Raw genomic sequence first — 18636 nt, 5'->3', positions numbered from 1 at the left:
TTCTTCACAAGATCAAGCTCTTCTCGAGACATGTTATAGAGTGGTGCATGCCCTAGTTTCCAGTTCCCTTCTAACACAATGTGATGGTCTGCATATCTGTGAGGCGGAAGTTTGTCTGCAGCCTGTTTTGAGAACACATCGAGATATTTATGGAACTCCTTTGGGAGGATCAGTTTTGGGTCGATTTCGTTTCCTCCTTTGCTTGTTCAGTGAGTATATCTTTAAATGATACTGCAAAAACCTTAGCTCCTTTCTGCTTCTGAAGCATATTGAATGGTGCAGCTCCAATCATTGTAACAGTGCATTTGTTCTTGTTCTTATAATGAGGTTGGAGGGCTGGCTTCGGAGCTTCTTTATCTTGTATTTCCTTCTCAGCTTGGGGACTTGTACTTTTCACTTTTAAAGTGTCTGTTGGTGTAGTGTGCTGGCAGTGACCCTTTGTAAAGATGACTTGGTCGTTTACCATATTGAGTGTGACTCCATGCTGCTTCATCCAAGCTTTCCCAAGAATGATAGACTGTTTCCCAAGAGTAGTAATGAATAGAGGGCATAGACTTTCAACGTGATCTCCAATTTGTAGTTGAGGGTATATAGCATGCTGCAACTCCATTAAATCCTTCGATGTTCTTTGGTTTTATAAGTTGGATAGGAGAGATGTTCTCAATTTCACAAATTCGTTTTGCGTCAACAGCATTCACAAAGCTTCCACCTGTTGCACCACTATCCATTAAGGCTTGCATGACAATTTGATTCCTTCCTATTCTGCAGGTAGCTAAGAATGGAGTGTCATAGTCGAATGGGATAATGATGAGGCAGAGGAGGCAATTCTTGCTGTAGAACCTCTAGCGATGTCTTTTCTAGAGGCTATTCTTTTCCCGACTCATACTGGGTAGAATCCTCAGTAGCAGAGATCTCATTGAGTCTGCCTTTCTGTTTCTGAGGGCAGTCATGAGCATGATGGCTGCTTTCGTGGCAATGGAAGAATTTGCCAAGCTTCATGAGCGATTCTTTCTCAGGATCTTGGTGGGGAGAGCGGTAGAGCTTCTTCTGTGGTGCCACTATTTCAACAGCAGTACTAGCAGTAGGGCTCTGGCCACTCTGCTTCTGGTAGGCGAACGGCTGTGGCTTCATTCTCTTCTCCTTTTCTTGAATTCTCTGTAGGTTTTGGTCCACAAGCATGCATTTCTTCGCGAATTCATGTAGGGTGGTAGCTCCCACTTCTGCAACAAGGGCTTTCTGCATGCCTTGGTTGATTTTAAATCGGAGATCGTCAAGCAAGGTCTCTTCTGAGTAGTCCAGCTCTGCAGTGAGTCTCTGGAATTCAGCCCAGAATGTTGTGAAGGTCTAGGGCAGAAGCTGCTTTCTAAGAACTCAAGCTGAAGTTCATAGAAGCACCTATCTTAGCCACATTCGACCCTACAAAGAAGATAGTACTAGAAATGGACTCTTCTGATTTCACAATTAGAGCATGTCTGAGTCAACTAGACAAAGACAGAAAGCTCAAGCCAGTCTCATATTACTCTAGAAAACTGTCACCTATGGAGCTCAACTATGACATCTACGACAAGGAGCTGATAGCTATTGTCGTTGCCTTTGAGCAGTAGCGAGTATATCTTGAGGGATTGACCTACCCTATGTAGGTATAGACGGATCATAAGAATCTCATATACTTCACTACAACCAAGGTTTTAAACCACAGACAAGTCCGATGGGCAGAAACACTCGCAGCCTACAACTTCACGATTACATATCACAAGGACTCTGAGAATGCAAGAGCAGATGCTCTTAGTAGAAGGACTGACTACATCAGCCCTAGGAAAGACCTAGAGCCATATTAAAGAAAACAGATGCAGGAATGCAATACAACAAGTTGCTAGCCACGATTGCCACTGTGGAGAACTCGGAGTTGGAAGAAAGACTCAAGAAAGCTTATGCAACAGACGAATGTGCAAAGCGAGTCTTAATAAAAACCAAAGGCGACTTCGCCATCGATGAACAAGGATTGATCCGATTTAAAGGATTAGTGTATGTCCCAAACAAAATGAGGATCTGCCGCGTATGCAAACAAGAAGTGTAGTATGGAACCTGCCTTTAAGGAGGGGGATAAAGTATATCTACTCTAGAAACACATCAAAATGAAACGACCAAGTACGAAGTTGGACTTCAAGAAATTGGGACCATTCAAAATATTGAACAAAGTCAGCTTAGTTAATTACAGACTGCAGCTAGCTAAGAAGTCTAGACTACACCTAGTATTTCATGTCTTACTGTTAGAACTAGCAAGAGGAAACACCTCGATTACAACTGATACAGAACTCCAACTAGATCATTGAATATGAAATCGAAGCGACCCTAGACAGAAGGTTAGTAGGATGCAAGGAAGAGTTTTTGATAAAATGGAAAGGTTATGAACCTACAGACAATTCATAGAAAACGGTAGAAAACCTTAGCTGTCTAGAGTTGCTAGACGCGTTTCACCGTCAACACCCTAACATTCAAAGAAGTCAGGAGACAGGACTGCGAAGAGATCCTAGTTAGGGGCGGCGGTTGGGGTGGAGCGCAAGGCTGAGGGATGAGGCGCTAGGGTGATTGAATATAGCTGTTAGAAACGTGACTAAAGTGGAAGGAGAGCAAAGTCTTTTTTATAGAGTTCAAGCGTGGCATTGCACATCTGTAAAGCCTGGACCCAAGGTCTCACGGTAGTCCGGGGCACTGGTCCGGAAGGCCTAGGAGAAGGGGTTCTGTATTGTTAACTGTACGTCTGGATAAATATAGCGACTATTGGCTTTGGTTCTGGCTTCCCTCCACCCCAGCTTTATACTGGTGTCTCGTAGGCTGCTGTTGTAAAATATAAACCGACTTGAACCTGCGAAAGTGTGGGCGTTCCACTTTTGCCTGGTTCAATGGTTTTCAACTGCTGCGCTATCTACTCGAGTATGTTGGGGAAAGAGGATGTGCACCGTGGGAAACGGTGGCATTTTGGCCCTGGAATGGCAGCTTTTCCCAGTGTTATCGTCAGGCTCCCCCCCAATTGGTGCTTGGCGTGAGCCGATTTGCCTCAGAACTCCAGCGCATTAGGTTTCAGGCCCAAACCCTTCTGCTACTCGGGGGATTTGGGCAGGCCCTCCGAATAACATAAATAATACGTAGGCTCCGTAGATAGTGTAGTAATTCAATTAATTTATTTTTATCCTATATACTGTAGTCTACTGTCGAGTTTTCCTGCCCGTTGCGCAAAAGCCTGAAGGCCCGGTCACCAAAGACATCGCGATCGTAATAAACCGTAAACAGAATATCTCTGTGGCTGCGCACCTGTAGTTTACTCAATTAAGTCGTCAAACTCCAAATTTGTGCTCAACCTGTTAAGAGTTTTACCTGTGCGATAGGGATTACTCAGCTAGTTGGCTGATTATCACTTTGGCATGGCAAAGTGATGCAGGCGGATTAGAGGCTGTACTCGGTGTTCCACCCACTCGCTTCGCTCGTAGGTGGCGACAGCAAGTTGTGCGTGCGACAGCAAGATGTGCGTACACCGCTATTTTGATATATAGAAAAAATAATAGTATTCTTCATAACGTAGTATCTACAATGCCTCAAAATAACGATCCTACTATGATTGCTCGCCTTAATGAGGCCCAACAGTTCTTCTTAAAACAACCAAGTACATATACAATTGCTTGGGTTGCAAATAAATTCAATGTCAACCGTGAGACACTCCGACGTCGTATTACGAGTACTACGTCTCCTCAATTACCCCACGGAGGTAGCAATCGAGTCTTATCTCAATCGCAAGAGACCGCGGTCTGTCAATTCATATACGACCAACTTGAGCGCGGGGTCCCTGCCAACCGATCTATGATACTACGGGCAGTTGCAGACTTACGACCTAATCGTACGATACCATCACAACGGTGGCTACAACGCTTTCTAAAAGCACACCCCGAATTTCATACAATTCACACGAAGACGTTTAATACACATCGGAAGCAAGCACAAAAGAAAGAGGTGTTTGAGGAATTCTTTCTCACATATAACGCCCTTATTACAAAACATAACATTAAGCCATATAATTTATGGAATGTTGATGAGACAGGCTATATGATTGGGTGTTATAAGTCTACGGCTGTTATTGTACCAATCGGTGTAAAGCAGTGGACTGTTGATAATCCTGAGAATCGGCTCTCTGTTACTGTAATTGAGGCAGTAAATGCAAGTGGTGCTGCACTTGCAGAAGCTATCATTATCCCTGGCAAACTTCATATGGATTCATGGTACAATGATGACCTTGAGCCAAATGCTCTCATTATTGTAAATGAGAGCGGGTATTCAAACGACGACATTGCAATCCAATACCTTATGCATTTTATCCAACTATCTGCAGAGCATATGGCACCAGATGATACTCGCCTCTTATTACTTGACGGCCATGACTCTCATAAAACAGAGCGCTTTCTTACATTAGCAGAAGAGCATAACATTGTTATTTGCTGCCTTCCTGCTCATACAACACATCTATTACAACCTCTTGATGTAGCGGTTTTTAAGCAGTGCAAACACTTTCATCAAAAGGCACTTGATCAAGCAGTACGTAGCTACGACTATGAGTATAAGCTACGTACGTTCCTTTCAGACCTCCCGCAAATCCGACGGCAATCTCTAACTGTCCGTACAATTCAATCTGGTTGGAGAAATACAGGACTATATCCATATAATCCTCCACTTGTAATTGACAAGATACAAGAGACTCGGAATCAAACACCTGATTATGAGCCATTTGCTTCATATAATATTATCTCAACACCGAAAACAACTATGCAAAGTGTGCAAGCGGTTGAACATTGGCAGAAGAGAGCAGAGGAAGCTTTCTCATCGCCTTCAAGAGAAGGGTTTCAATCATTTGCACGTGGAACTACAGTTGTTCTACACCGGGCAGAGCTCTATAAGACCGAGCTAGATATTATGACTCTACGTGCAGTAGAGCAGAAGGCAGCAAAGGCAAGGGCACGGAAATCACTACAGAAAGGAGGGCAGTTATATGCATCAGATGCACGGAAAATGCGGGAAGAGAAGAAAGCAAAGTTGCAAGCAAAAGCAGACGCAAGAGCAGCAAGGGAATCGGACCAAGTAGTAAAGCAGCTACAAGCGCAAGCACGTAAAATCGAAATTGAAGAGCGTAAGGTTGAGAGGAAGCGGGTAGCAGAGCGGAAGAAGGAAGGGTTGAAATCAAAAGTGATCATTTTACGGTATAGTAAGGATCAAAGTGATAGTAGCAATAGTGGCAGTAGCGATAGTGATAGTAGTTCTATTGATTTTATGTTTTAATTATATAGTTATATAGTTGATATATAAGGCGTCTTTTTCTTCGTTTTATGTGTCGCACATCTTGCTGTCGCACGCACAACTTGCTGTCGCCACCTACGAGCGAAGCGAGTGGGTGGAACACCGAGTAGCGTACAGTATATGAACTAGTATATAGCGTAATAGAATCAAATTGAACTATCTAATTACCTACTGATCCTACGTACTATTTGTAGGCCGGCCTAGAGAATCGGCACGGCTCAAGCGGCAGCTCGGCCAGCTTGGTAGAACTGCCCGAGCCTTTTTGAAGCCTGGTTGAGCCAAACCGTGGTTCTTGGAAAATCTTCAGACCGGCGGCGGTTTGGAACCGTCGGTCCCCCGTGACGGACGCTACTCGCCTTGAACGTATCTACCGCCGCATAACACGCCAGCTTATGTAGCGTTAAGAACGAGGAAGGTATAAATCCAAGGCAAGGAGGAAGAAAAGTCAAATAAATGCAGCAAGGAACAGGGACGGAATAGTTATATAATTATAGGAATGCCATTCACGTCCAACACCGTGGTCGTGGTGTCGAAGGAGATGAGGTCACCTGATTCCTTCGCTCTCTAAAACCTGGCTGTAACCAAGTTAGGTAGCCCATCCGGAATTTTGATAGAGTCCATAATGAGTTGGCACTCTTAAACCAGATAATTGAAGTTATTGCGCTCAATGCTGTTGTTGCTCGAGTTTGAATTGAGGGAGTCGCAGACGCCACGTGCCCGGAGCTGCATTGTCCCGCCCAGGTAATCATCGAGTCCCTGAGAGAGCTCTACACCTAGGCGCAAGGATGCAAGCTCCGGGGTTGCGTCCGGACTTTCTTTTCTCGACCGGTTTTGGGGCCATTACACTGTCAACGCAAGAGCGATGCAACTCCGAGGGAATGTAAGTTGCAGAAAATCCCGACGGATTCTAGACTTTAGCCTCTTCTCATGAATAACGAACGGAGATCGGCTGTCCGTATTGTAGCTCTAAGTCGCATATGCAGACCTTGGCCGTCTAATATGATTCGACTGGCACCTGGTCGTAGTACAATATTGATGAAGACCTCGAGATGATTTTTCAATTCTAGATTTAACACTAAGCGGACTGTACCTACCTCTGCAACAACGCATCATCCCTCCTTAACAGTTCACATCTACCGTCGTAGGAAGCATGGTATACATCGATCAGCAGGAGTCGGCGATCCTCTTGTTTGGGCCCCAGGCCCTTTCGTTTAACAGACAATTCGAAACGCTTAGGCGCACCCTTTCAAGTGAGGTTGCTGGGCAGGACTGGATTCTTGATACAGTGGCCGAGTTGCCACAATATTGGGATGCCTTGACAGAAGTAATACCCAAAATTAAGGGCGCTGTCCAAGGCGAAAAGCACCTGGCAGACTTGGACTCGTGGTTTCGACGAGCTCCTCTCGAAGACGACAGGCTGGAACAGCTGCCGAACCTGATACTCACCCCGCTGGTAGTTCTCACCCAACTCACACAGTACTGGCGTTACCTTGAGCTTAATCAACAATCAAAAGAGGCTGGAGCGAAAATCGATCTCCAAGCAGACTTAGTAGCACGACAGAAGAATGGTGGGGTTAACGAGGTACAGACACTCGGTTTCTGCACAGGTTTGCTCAGCGCTTTCGCTGTGGCGAGCGCAAACAATCAGGACGAATTTGAGAAGTATGGGGCCGTTGCCGTGCGTCTGGCTATGCTTGTCGGCGCCCTTGTTGACGCTCAAGAAGCGTGCAACAGGGAGCTGGGCCATGGCCAGTCCAAGTCATACGCCACGGCGTGGCGTAGTGCCCAACAATGTCAAGATATGCATCAGATTATCGACAGTCTGTTCCCCCAGGCTTACATCTCGGTGATCTATGATGAGGCCCGGGTTACAGTGACGACATCGCAGCAGACTGCGCCCGCTTTTCTCCAAGCAACAAGAGACTATGGCATCACCGCGGCCGAAGTTGGCCTCCGTGGACATTTCCACAGCCCCAGCGAGGATTTCCTCAGTTTGACGAACGCTCTGATCGAGTACTGTGACAGCATCCCTGATCTTCGTTTTCCAGACGCTTCTAAGTTGGCGTTACCGACCTACACCAACGAAGCTGTGGATGGCAAGTCGATCGAACGCAGCGCCGGAAGTCTGACCAAGATTGCATTACACGCCATTCTTGTGCGGCAAAGCAATTGGTATAACACTTTTGCTGCAGTGCAAGCCAACCTTGGCCATGACACTATCTTTGTTTCCTTCGGCCCGGATCGATGCGTTCCACCAACTCTAATGCGTTGTCTAGGCCCCAGGTTGATGCAGTTTGCCGACCTAGACGAGGAAATGCCGCAGCGTCTTGCCAGCGTGTTGGATCCCGAAGCGCACTCATTACATCAACAACAGTCGCAGCAGCTGCACGTGGACGAAGATGCCATCGCAGTAGTCGGCATGTCGATCAAGGTGGCAGGTGCCGATGACGTAGATGAGTTCTCGCAGATGCTTCGTACAGGCGAGTCGCAGCACGAGGAAATCACGTCGGAGCGCCTAATGATGGACACTCTGTACCGAGAGGATGACAAAGATCCAAAGCGCAAATGGTATGGAAATTTTATCCGCGATGTGGACGCATTCGACCACAAGTTCTTCAAGCGCAGCCCTCGCGAGTCGTCGACCATGGACCCGCAACAAAGGCTCTTCCTGCAAGCTTCCTATCAAGCTGTCGAGCAGTCAGGCTACTTCACAGAGACAACATCTGACTCTCCAACACGCAACAAGAAGCACGTCGGTGTTTACCTTGGAGCATGCGCGGGTGACTACGAGCACCACGCAGCCTGTCATACCGCTAATGCCTTTACCGCCACGGGTAACCTCAAGAGCTTCATCCCAGGCAAGGTCTCGCACTACTTTGGCTGGACCGGCCCTTCTATGACCTTTGATACGGCCTGCTCAGCCTCTACCGTCGCCATTCACACCGCGTGCCGCAACATCTTGTCTGGCGAATGTACGGCTGCACTTGCTGGCGGTGTCTCCACCATAACCAACTTCTTGTGGTTTCAAAATCTTGCTGGTGCAAGTTTCCTAAGTCCTACTGGCCAGTGTAAGGCCTTTGATGAGGGAGCAGATGGTTATTGTCGTGCCGAGGCCATTGCTTGCGTGTTCCTCAAGAAGATGTCCGACGCCATCGCCGATGGTAACCCAATCCTAGGCTGCATCCCCTCGACCGCCGTCTACCAGAACCAGAACTGCACCCCGCTCTTTGTACCCAACTCTCCATCCTTGTCTCAACTGTTCACCGACGTCATAAAGAAGGCGCATGTTAACCCGCGCGATGTCTCCCTGGTGGAGGCCCACGGCACTGGAACTCCTATAGGAGATCCTGCCGAGTATGAGAGTATCCGGCAAGCGTTAGGAGGGCCAATTAGATCCAAACCACTTGTTATTGGCTCGGTCAAGGGACACATCGGCCACAGCGAAGGAGCATCCGGCGCCGTCTCCCTTATCAAGATTATTATGATGATGCAGGAATGCTACATTCCTCGGCAAGCCAGCTTCTCCAAGATGAGCCATCACATAAAGACATCACCGACAGACATGATGGAGGTCTCGACTGCTCTTAGACCGTGGAACGATGAGTACAAAATAGCTCTTATCAACAATTACGGTGCCTCTGGGTCCAACGCTTCTATGATCGTTACCCAATCCTCCCAGAACAGCAGCGGCCAGGCGTCTGCATTTATTCGTGGTGACGGTGTGAATAAGGCATCGTTCCCCTTCTGGATAACTGGATTTGACACTCGTAGCATCACTGCGTACTGCTGTAAGCTTATGCTCTTTTTGAAAATGAGAGAGAAAGCTGGTCTCTCTCTAGCTGACGTTTCGTTCAGCGTGAATCGACAATCTAACCGCTCTTTGCCGCATGGCCTGATATTCTCTTGCCGCTCAGTGTCCGAGCTCGAAGACAAGCTTAGCAAACCAGACAATGTGATTGCTCCTCTTAAAAATGAACGTCCCGTTGTCTTATGTTTCGGCGGTCAAGTGTCCACCTTTATCGGTCTGGATCGTAAGCTGTACGATTCAGTGACTCTGCTGCGCTACCACTTGGACCGGTGCGATACTGTAATGCGGTCGCTTGGGTTGAGCAGCCTCTATCCTGGCATTTTCTTGCGGTCGCCCATCACGGACGCAGTCAAGCTGCAGACCATGTTGTTTGCCTCGCAGTACGCCTGTGCTAAGTGCTGGATGGATTCCGGCCTTGCGGGCAAGATCGTCTCAGTTGTCGGCCACAGTTTCGGTGAAATCACAGCTTTGTGTGTGTCAGGTACAATGAGCCTCCGCGATACAGTTAAGTTGGTCGCTGGCAGGGCAAAATTGATTCGCGACGGATGGGGCCCCGACTCTGGCGCCATGATGGCCATCGAGGCAGACGTAGAAGACGTTCACAAGATTTTGGCAGAAGCAAATCGAAGATATGCTGGCGAGTATCCTGCCAGCATCGCTTGCTACAACGGCCCGCGAAGCTTCACGCTGGCTGGGCCTTCCGAAGCTATTGACTTGGTTGCCGAGACAATTCCTCAATTTGGACCTCTTAAGAGTAAGAGGCTTAATGTCACCAACGCTTTCCACTCCACCCTTGTCGAGCCACTTGTCAGCCGCCTAGAAGGAATTGGTAGAAACTTAACCTTCTCTAATCCCGTCATCCCTCTTGAACGTGCTACTGAGAACAGGCAAGCGGCTGGCTCAAAGATAACTTCGGCATATGTCGCTGATCATATGAGGAAGCCTGTATACTTTAACCATGCGGTACGCCGAATAAGCAATGACCACCCATCGGCCATCTGGCTTGAGGCAGGGTCCGCCTCTACCATTACAATCATGGCTAGCAGAGCTCTCGCCGCTGGGGCAAAACCAGACGAACATCACTTCCAGGCACTGAGCCTCACAAACACCGATAAGGGTCTCGAGGGCCTGACCGATGCGACTCTTGCTCTCTGGAAGCAAGGCCTGCCTGTTTCGTTCTGGGCCCACCACCCTCTGCAAACATCTGAGTATGCGACTCTACTTCTCCCACCCTACCAGTTTCATAAGGTCCAACATTGGATGGAGCTCAAGTCCCCAGCGAAGGCCATCTCTGAGGCAGCCACAGCCTTGACAGCACGCGCTGGGCCTGCTTTTGAACAACAGCAGCAGTCTATGGATGAGAAGCTCCTCGGACTGTGGTCATTCATTGGATACGAAGAACAGAACGGCAAAGCGAAGAAACCTCGCTTCCGCGTCAACACCGGCTCCAATAAATACAAAAGCTACATTTCAGGTCACTTGATTGCGCAGACAGCTCCCATCTGCCCTGCCACGCTACTGGTGGACATGGCTATCGAAGCATTATTCAGCCTACACCCTCAGTGGGCTACCACCGCGATGCAGCCCGTTGTCCTTGAGATGGGCAACCACTCGCCGCTGTGTGTAGATCCCACACGCACAGTATGGCTTGAGTTTGAAACTCTCAACGACAACAATACACTCTGGGGATGGAAGATCTTCTCGACCTCCAACAGCGGCGGCAGTGACGTTCATGTAGAAGCCAAACTGAACATACGCTCACCCGACGACGTCACCTACCAAAACGAGTTTGGCCGGTTCGAGAGACTGGTCACCCATGCTCAGTGCACGTCCATTCTTAGCATGTCTGACGACGAAGACGTCGACATCCTTCAAGGCCGTAACGTATATCGGGCCTTTGCTGAGGTCGTGGAGTATGGTGAGATATACCGTGGTGTTCGCCGAGTCGTTGGCCGTACTGGCGAGTGTGCTGGACGCGTACGAATGAAGCATAGCGGGGAGACTTGGCTGGACGTCCCACTGAGCGATTCTTTCAGCCAAGTCGGCGGTTTGTATATCAACTGCATGACAGATCGTCCCACAAATGACATGTTCATTGCCACTGGCTGCGAGATGTCGATGCGTTCGCCACGCATCGCCAAGCTGGGAAAGGAGGAGTTTCCGGAGACCTGGCACGTCCTGGCACGCCATCATCGCCAAGCCGAAAAAGTATACACCAGTGATGTGTTTGTCTTCAATGCCAGCAACGGTATGCTGACTGAGGTGATGATTGGTATAACTTTTGCAAGGGTCGCCAAGGCTTCAATGAGCAGAATGTTAACGAGACTCACTACCGACGAGTCAGTGCTGAAGGTCAAGCCTTCCCAAGGGCAGGCTATTATGGCGACCATAACCACTTCTACTCCCAGTCCCATCCCCCAACAACCCCAGTCACTCGACAATGTTAACAATAAAGAGCCTGCCGTGCAAGAGACAGCCAATAGGAAGAAGAGCAACAAGACGAAGGAGAGTACAGTGAGAACTTCCCGCCCAGACATCACGAATGACCTCAGAAACCTAGTTGCCAACATTTCAGGCGTCGAAGCTCACGAGATTGAGCTCGATACAGAAATGGCAGATGTCGGCATCGACTCCCTGATGGGTATGGAGGTGGCCCGCGATGTAGAGAGTACCTTCAAGTGCACCTTGGATCAAACGGAGCTGATGGAGGCGACAACGCTGCGGAAGTTCGTGGTGTGCCTCAATAATGCCCTTTACGGGCAGGGAGGTGGCGATACCGCTAATGAGCCTGTTGAACTTGATGATGAAGATGACGACGACGATTCTTATTCGTCTCAGAGCCAACCCGAATATAATTCAGATAACACTAGATCAACTAGTCCAGGTTATCCTGAAGTAAAGCCTACCTTTGTAGAAGACCCGGCAAAGCCGGTAGCGACAGCAGCCGCTGTTCCGCCCGCCCAGACGAACTTAAGCATTTCCAAATTGGAGATCTTGCAATCATTCGGATTGGTTAAGATGCTAACAGACCAAGAGATCAAACGATTCAATCTTGACAGGATTCACAAACTTGTTCTCGCCGGCTCCAATCGCCTCTCCACTGCGCTGGTAGTGGAACAGTTGGAGAAGTTAGGCTGTCACCTTCGATCGGCTGAGCCGGGACAGGTTCTCGATCGTGTTCTGTTTCAGCCACAACATGGACGGCTGATAGAGTTCCTGTACGATTTTATAGAGTGGGGCACTCGACTGGTCGACATTGACATGTTCAGCGGACAGATTACACGCACCAATATTCCTGTACCACGAAAGACAAGCGATGTGATTTTTGCGGAGCTCCTGCAGGCTTTCCCCGAATTTACAGTCGCCAACAAGCTAACTTACTATGCTGGAAAGCATTTGGCTGACGTCCTCACTGGCACGACGGATGGCATTCGCGTGATTTTTGGGACCTTGGAGGGCCGCGATCTTGTTCAGGGACTGTACCTCGACCACACCTTCAACCGCATGCAATACGGCCAGATGCGTGACATCGTCAAACGACTAATGGGAAATTTACCAAATAACCAAGGCCCATTTAAGATCCTAGAGATGGGCGCTGGCACGGGAGGAACTACGTATGTTTTGGCTCCGATGCTGGCATCGCTTGGTTTCCCAGTCGAGTATACTTTTACGGATCTGTCGCCATCCATGGTGGCCAACGCCAGACGCAAATTCGGCAAGGAATACTCATTCATGCGATTCGTCGTTCACGATATCGAGAAGCCCCCTGCTGAGGAACTGCACGGCCAGCACCTCGTTGTTTCCAGCAACGCTGTTCACGCGACACACAACCTCGTCACGTCTCTTACGAACGTCCGTAAAGCCCTAAGACATGACGGATTCCTAATTATACTTGAAATGACTGAGAGTGCACCGTTTATTGACCTTATTTTTGGCCTTCTAGAGGGCTGGTGGCTTTTCGACGACGGTCGCAAGCATGCAATCGTTCCGGCCGAGCACTGGGAGAGAGAACTCCACGCGGCCGGATTTGGTCACGTCGACTGGACCGATGGAAGCCTTCCCGAGAACAGATACCAGAAAGTCATGATCGCGCTCGCATCTGGTACCCAATCGGAACGGCTTCCCAAGCCCATACCAGAGGATGCGCCCGCCCATGGCATTCAAGATGTGGCGGCGCGTGAGGAAGAAGCCAACAACTATCTGTCCAAACACATCAATGGATTCGCTGCTCCAGCACCCCTGTCTTTACAAGAGCGCCCGAGTGATGCGCTACGTGACGGTCAGGATGCAGTAGTCCTTATCACTGGTGCTACGGGCAGCCTACGCAGTCGCTGGATTTGCAGATAACTCTGCAGTGAGGACAGTCGTCTGCGTCAACCGTAAAACTAGCAAGCCGTTAAATCAGCGCCAAGCTGAAGCTTTCTCGTCCCGCGGCATCAGCCTGTCAGCTGGCGCACAACAAAAGCTCCGTGTCCTCGAAACCGACACTTCCAGACCACAGCTCGGTTTGCCAGTTGATGAGTACAACTGGCTTGTGCGCAATGTTACACATGTCGTGCACAACGCCTGGCCAATGAGCGGTACACGGCCCATCAAGGCATTCGAGCCCCAATTCCAGTCTCTGCGCAACCTGTTGGACCTAGCACGCGATGTCGCCGACTACAGGCACAACGACGCTGGGATCCGCATCGGCTTCCAGCTGATCTCGTCCATCGGCGTCGTAGGTGAGGCTGGCAAGGCCAGAGTACTAGAGGATCGCGTGCCCTTTACGGCAACGCTACCCGTTGGTTACTGCGAGGCCAAATGGGTGTGCGAGCGCATGCTCGACGAGACACTCGGCAAGTACCCGCAGCGCTTCCGCACTATGGTGGTACGCCCCGGACAAATAGCGGGGTCGCGGACGAGCGGTTTCTGGAACCCCGTCGAGCACTTCGCGTTCCTGGTAAAGTCGGCGCAGACGCTGCGAGCTTGGCCAGACTTCGGCGGCGTGCTCCAGTGGGTGCCCGTCGACGCCGCGGCCGGCGTCATGGTGGATCTGTGTCGCGTCGCCGAGCTTCACAACGCCCCAGAACCATATCCCGTATACCACATTGACAACCCTGTCGGGCAGCTGTGGAAGGAAATGAATCCCGTGCTGGCGGACGCTCTGGGCATCCCAGCTGACCGCATCATGCCATTTCGTGATTGGGTAGACATGGTGCGGCGGTCGCCCCTGCCGGCCGAGACGATCAATCCTGCCGCCAGGCTAATTGATTTTTTGGACGACAACTTTGAGCGCATGTCGTGTGGTGGGTTGATTTTGGACACGGCGAAGGCGAAGGAGCATTCGCGTACGATGGCTGAACTAGGGCCCGTCCATTTCGATGTGGCAAGGCGCTATATCACGTCGTGGAAGAAGATGGGATATCTGTATGCCTGAAAACTTGGAAATAGTGCTATGAATGTCCCTTTCGAGAATTGCGCTCCGTGCGTGCAAGGGTTGATTTTTTTAGGTTAGAAGTGAAAGTTTTGAAAGTTGATAGAAATGTCCGAAAAGGTCCGTAATACTCAAAAACAATTTTCATTAGATAGCTTAGAGCCTCCAATACATCATGCAACTCTCTTTGTAGAATCACTCTCACCATTAAGCTTCTAAATTTGATTTGGGAAATACTACTATCAGGAGCTATTAACCTCTTATTTTATAACCTAATGGAGTCGAGCAGCATATCAAAAGTCCGGGCTCGGCTGGCTGGCGTTCTACGTCGCCTTAGTCAATGTGACTATTAAGTACAACGCTACCATACCTATGGTTAGGTAACCAAGCTAACGATTAGGAGACCTAAAACTATGCTTTGCTATTATCAACCCTCAAAGTAGGAACTCGGTCTTAACTGTGGAGTTCTCACTCTGTGCCGCCGGAGATTGAGGGCGGCTAGCCTGATTGCTAAATCGGGAGTTGGCTAGCGCTAAGACTAGAGCTCGCCTAATTAGGTAGGAAAGCTCTGGGTTTCCACCTCTGAGAATAGCTAGTAGTTAGAGTAGCTAGATTAATTGATTATGCATTTTCACTTCTGATCAATTAGACACTACTCGTGATACTTGTGTTTATCATATCACTATTCTACAGATCGCAGCAGCGCAGTTCAACATTAACTGACGTCCGCGCTTTCGAAAAGGGCATGTTTAGTGGTACCGACTGAGCCCTCAGGCAATATTTCCGGTATCAGTACCTGCGCCTTTAAAACATACAGCAACAAGATTCGAAGTTCACTATAATCCATTGAATCCAATCCAGCATCCAGGGACAGATTCTCCCCTAGGATCGATGTTAGCTCGGCATGCATTCCGGAGCTGCGGGTTTGGTGGCCAGAAACCGAGCAGTCCGAAAGCGCAACTGTAGGAGTGTTAACGAGTAACCGCAAGCAGGTGATGCTCGCCATGCTAGACTTTGTCTAGAAACGGATGTACGGTGTGCTGTGTGAGACTGCAAGTGATGTTTGAGGATTTGGGAGGTGCAGGATGATTATTTGTGGTAGATTGTAGTTGTTGACGGGTGTCGCGAATTGATGTTTTTGCTGCTCTAATTGGTTGACGTTCTATTCTTCTTCAACTAAAATACAGGAGGGGATCGCTGCTATATACTGTGTTTTTCGGAAGGCTCGATTGCAACGAAGTGCGCATTTCGGAAACAGCAGAGCAAGGGTTCGGAATTTATTGACTTGGTGCATTCCAAATCACACATGTAGGAGCTAGAGAGATCTTAAAGGGCCTGCTAAGTTGGGCTCACAAATCGCCAGTTCCACTCCCAGTCCTTTCTCCAACTCGTTCCCAACGCGCTTCAGCACATCACGCGGCACATCCGGGTCATAATACCCCGCATTATAGCTAATCGACAACTGCAGCTTCCCGCGAAACGTACCAACATACATAATCATCTGCCGCGTCATCATGTCAATGCCGAAATGATACTCTCGTACCCTCACCGCCGGCATGCCATCCCCACCGCCATACACACCCGTGAGATAGTTGTCCACAATGCCGATGCTACTAATCGTGATGCCGCTAGGCAGTGGCGGCGGTGACACCACAGCAGACGGAGTGGCGGCCGCGCTCCCCTTTTTCTGCTGCACGGGCGTAGCGTCGCTGTTGAACTTGTATATCGGCCGCAAACTTTGCAGCACGCGCTCATCACCATACGCGACCTTGTAATGCTTCGTGAGCGCTCTCGCCGCATCAGCGAAGCTGCTATCGCGCCGAACACGGCACGCGCAGCCGATGACGTAGGTCTGGACGGCGTGAGCGCGGGTGTTGTACGGCGCGGGCAGCTTTGGGCGTAAGTTCATCGACGTAGCGCACGTGTAGTCGTGTTTCTCCCCAGGTTGATCTCCGTCGTCACCATCAGCGAGCGCGAATACAGTTTGCGCAAGTGCTGAATGCACCGCGGCTGTGACACTGATTTCCAAGACCTTGCACGCCGCGATGACGTGCGCCGTGCTCGTCGGGTCGAAAACAACAGTCTGGCGGGCGGGGTTGCCTGGCAGCGTTGCTGCATCGCCTTTGTATGGCATGCGATCGTTGGGAAAAGAGTCCGCACGGAAGGATTGGATGTAGGAGCGGGCGTAGGTTTCCTGCTCCTCGGTCCAGGTTTCGAGGCTCCCGATGGCTCCTTCGAGGCCGGGAGAGACCACGTCAAGGCTTGGGACGCTGTGCAAAGTGGCCCGAGGCGCGACTAGGAGGGAGAAGAGTCGGTCGAGGACCCAGTTGGTGCCTATGGCGTCGATGCGCCAGTGCGAGCATAGGAAGATGACTTCCGATGAGGAAGGCATAAAATGGAGGCTCGGGAAGTCGAGCGGTTCGCGCGCGATCACCTCATCTGAAGACTTCCCATGTGGCTCGAGGAAGAAACTCCGGTCGAGCCAATCTCGCTCGCCTTGCACATCAAGAATTTTGTACACCTTGTGGCCTGGTCCATCCGCGAGGACTCCCAAAGTTGGAAGCTCGGTCCGCAAAGTCTTCCATGCTTCTTTCAAGGCGGTGGCAGGATCGCGTTCTTCAAACTCGGAGCTAAACTCAAGGGAACAGACGCAGTGGACGCGATAGTGCTCACGTTTGAGATGGGCGAAAAGAGTCGCAACCTTATGGTAAATTTTCTCTGATCCACCAAATACCGCTCTGTACACCCCGAGGTCTGTTTCCTCCCAAGCCATTACGGAAAAGGTGTGATAATTTTGAGGCGAGCTGTGGGAAAGCTTTCGTTCACCATTGGCCGTTATATAAATCCAGATTGGCCTTCGAGGAGGTCTCAAATGCGCGGCATAACCATGTGCGCGAGGATGATGCGCAGGGACGGACACGGGCGTTGACATTGGATAGAAACTCCGTCCCCAGCGTCTGTCTCCGAAAAGTCCTCGGCTGGTTTTTTGTACTGAACCTCAAGAAGACAGCCAGTCGGGTAATACGGGCAGATAGTAGCCTTGTTCTAACCCCATGTCCTACCACCATGTTCCTCTCTGCCTTGGTATCCTAACTCCGCCGTCGCTGATAGGTAATTCTGTGGCTCCCCCATTCGCTCACACACCCACTAATATGTACAGAAATATATATGCATGATATAGTTCGGTAGGATCGTGCATAGGTGGCCGCCATTAGTGTGTATATAGTGTGTGAACTCTGCATAGTGTGCTGCATATGTCGCAGATATATACAGCCTGTGAATCGAGATGCACACTCTTGTATAGGGGGCTGGCACAGGGCGCCAACACACCCTTGCCGCTTACCGGAATATACCTGTTTTAGATAGCCGTTGTATACCGGTTGTAGGGCGGTCGGAGGCCCTATTCTAGCCGGCCAAAAAGACCGTTATCCTTCGGACCTACAAGCGGTCGGCTTAAGCTGCGGTGGGAGCTAAATAACCGTCCCTATAGGCATCGAGGGTTGGTACTAGTGTGGTTCTCGCGTTAAAAGCACGTACCGTCAACGTCAATACTTGCAAATAATTAAATAAGAGCAACGTATTTCACATGCGAGTCTGTTAATTCATACAGATGGGCACTCCTGCCATTCATCATTTTCAAGGCACAGAATCACCTTTTAGCTTAGTATAAGGATTCGGGATTACTAGATGATTAGGTGATTATACTAAGTGAGAATGGGTGGACTTCAAATTCAATTAGGTATAAGTGGATTTAATGCTTTAATTAACATACAAACAGTCGTTTGATTAGAACCTATCGCCTCCTTATTCTTAACAGACATAAGAGCCAACTCTTAGCTTAATTTCAACACTACTATATAGAACGGAAGATAATTACCCTCTATATGACACTACACTCCTTCCACATCCTTTAGCGACTTAATGTTAGCTGCTTTGCTCTGCTAAAGCTTTAATATAGACATTAGATTAAAACTGTAAGGATGCCTGTCCCTCAGTGACAGAAAGGATCTGAGACTGGCAGGTTACGGTCACATGATAAGAGTAAAGGCAGGTTAGCCAAGTCGGACCCGTT

General features: G+C 49.4%; 3 protein-coding genes across 3 annotated transcripts; 1 reads left to right on the top strand and 2 right to left on the bottom strand.

Moving 5' to 3' along the window:
- Positions 1-864: 864 nt before the first annotated feature.
- VC83_09530 (uncharacterized protein) lies at positions 865-1242 on the bottom strand (the record flags this gene model as incomplete). The annotated part of the gene is made up of 1 exon (XM_024472943.1): positions 865-1242. One exon carries the CDS (start codon positions 1240-1242, stop codon positions 865-867), a length of 378 nt encoding a protein of 125 aa, XP_024319556.1.
- A 4852-nt stretch (positions 1243-6094) lies between these two features.
- On the top strand, positions 6095-14756 carry VC83_09528 (Type I Iterative Polyketide synthase (PKS)). Its single transcript, XM_024472942.1, has 2 exons — positions 6095-13454; positions 13504-14756. Exons 1-2 carry the CDS (start codon positions 6491-6493, stop codon positions 14565-14567), a joined length of 8028 nt encoding a protein of 2675 aa, XP_024319559.1. The 5' UTR covers positions 6095-6490; the 3' UTR covers positions 14568-14756.
- Positions 14757-15279: 523 nt separating this feature from the next.
- VC83_09527 (uncharacterized protein) lies at positions 15280-18101 on the bottom strand (the record flags this gene model as incomplete). Its single annotated transcript, XM_024472941.1, has 2 exons — positions 15918-18101; positions 15280-15446 (listed from the first exon to the last, which is right to left on the bottom strand). Exons 1-2 carry the CDS (start codon positions 17494-17496, stop codon positions 15280-15282), a joined length of 1746 nt encoding a protein of 581 aa, XP_024319558.1. The 5' UTR covers positions 17497-18101.
- Positions 18102-18636: the final 535 nt, after the last annotated feature.

The sequence above is a fragment of the Pseudogymnoascus destructans genome, assembly GCF_001641265.1.
Source record: "Pseudogymnoascus destructans isolate 20631-21 unplaced genomic scaffold scaffold_50, whole genome shotgun sequence".
Classification (NCBI taxonomy): domain Eukaryota; kingdom Fungi; phylum Ascomycota; class Leotiomycetes; order Thelebolales; family Thelebolaceae; genus Pseudogymnoascus; species Pseudogymnoascus destructans.
Note: the sequence above shows the minus strand (reverse complement) of the source record. Positions and strands in the feature narration are given on the sequence as shown.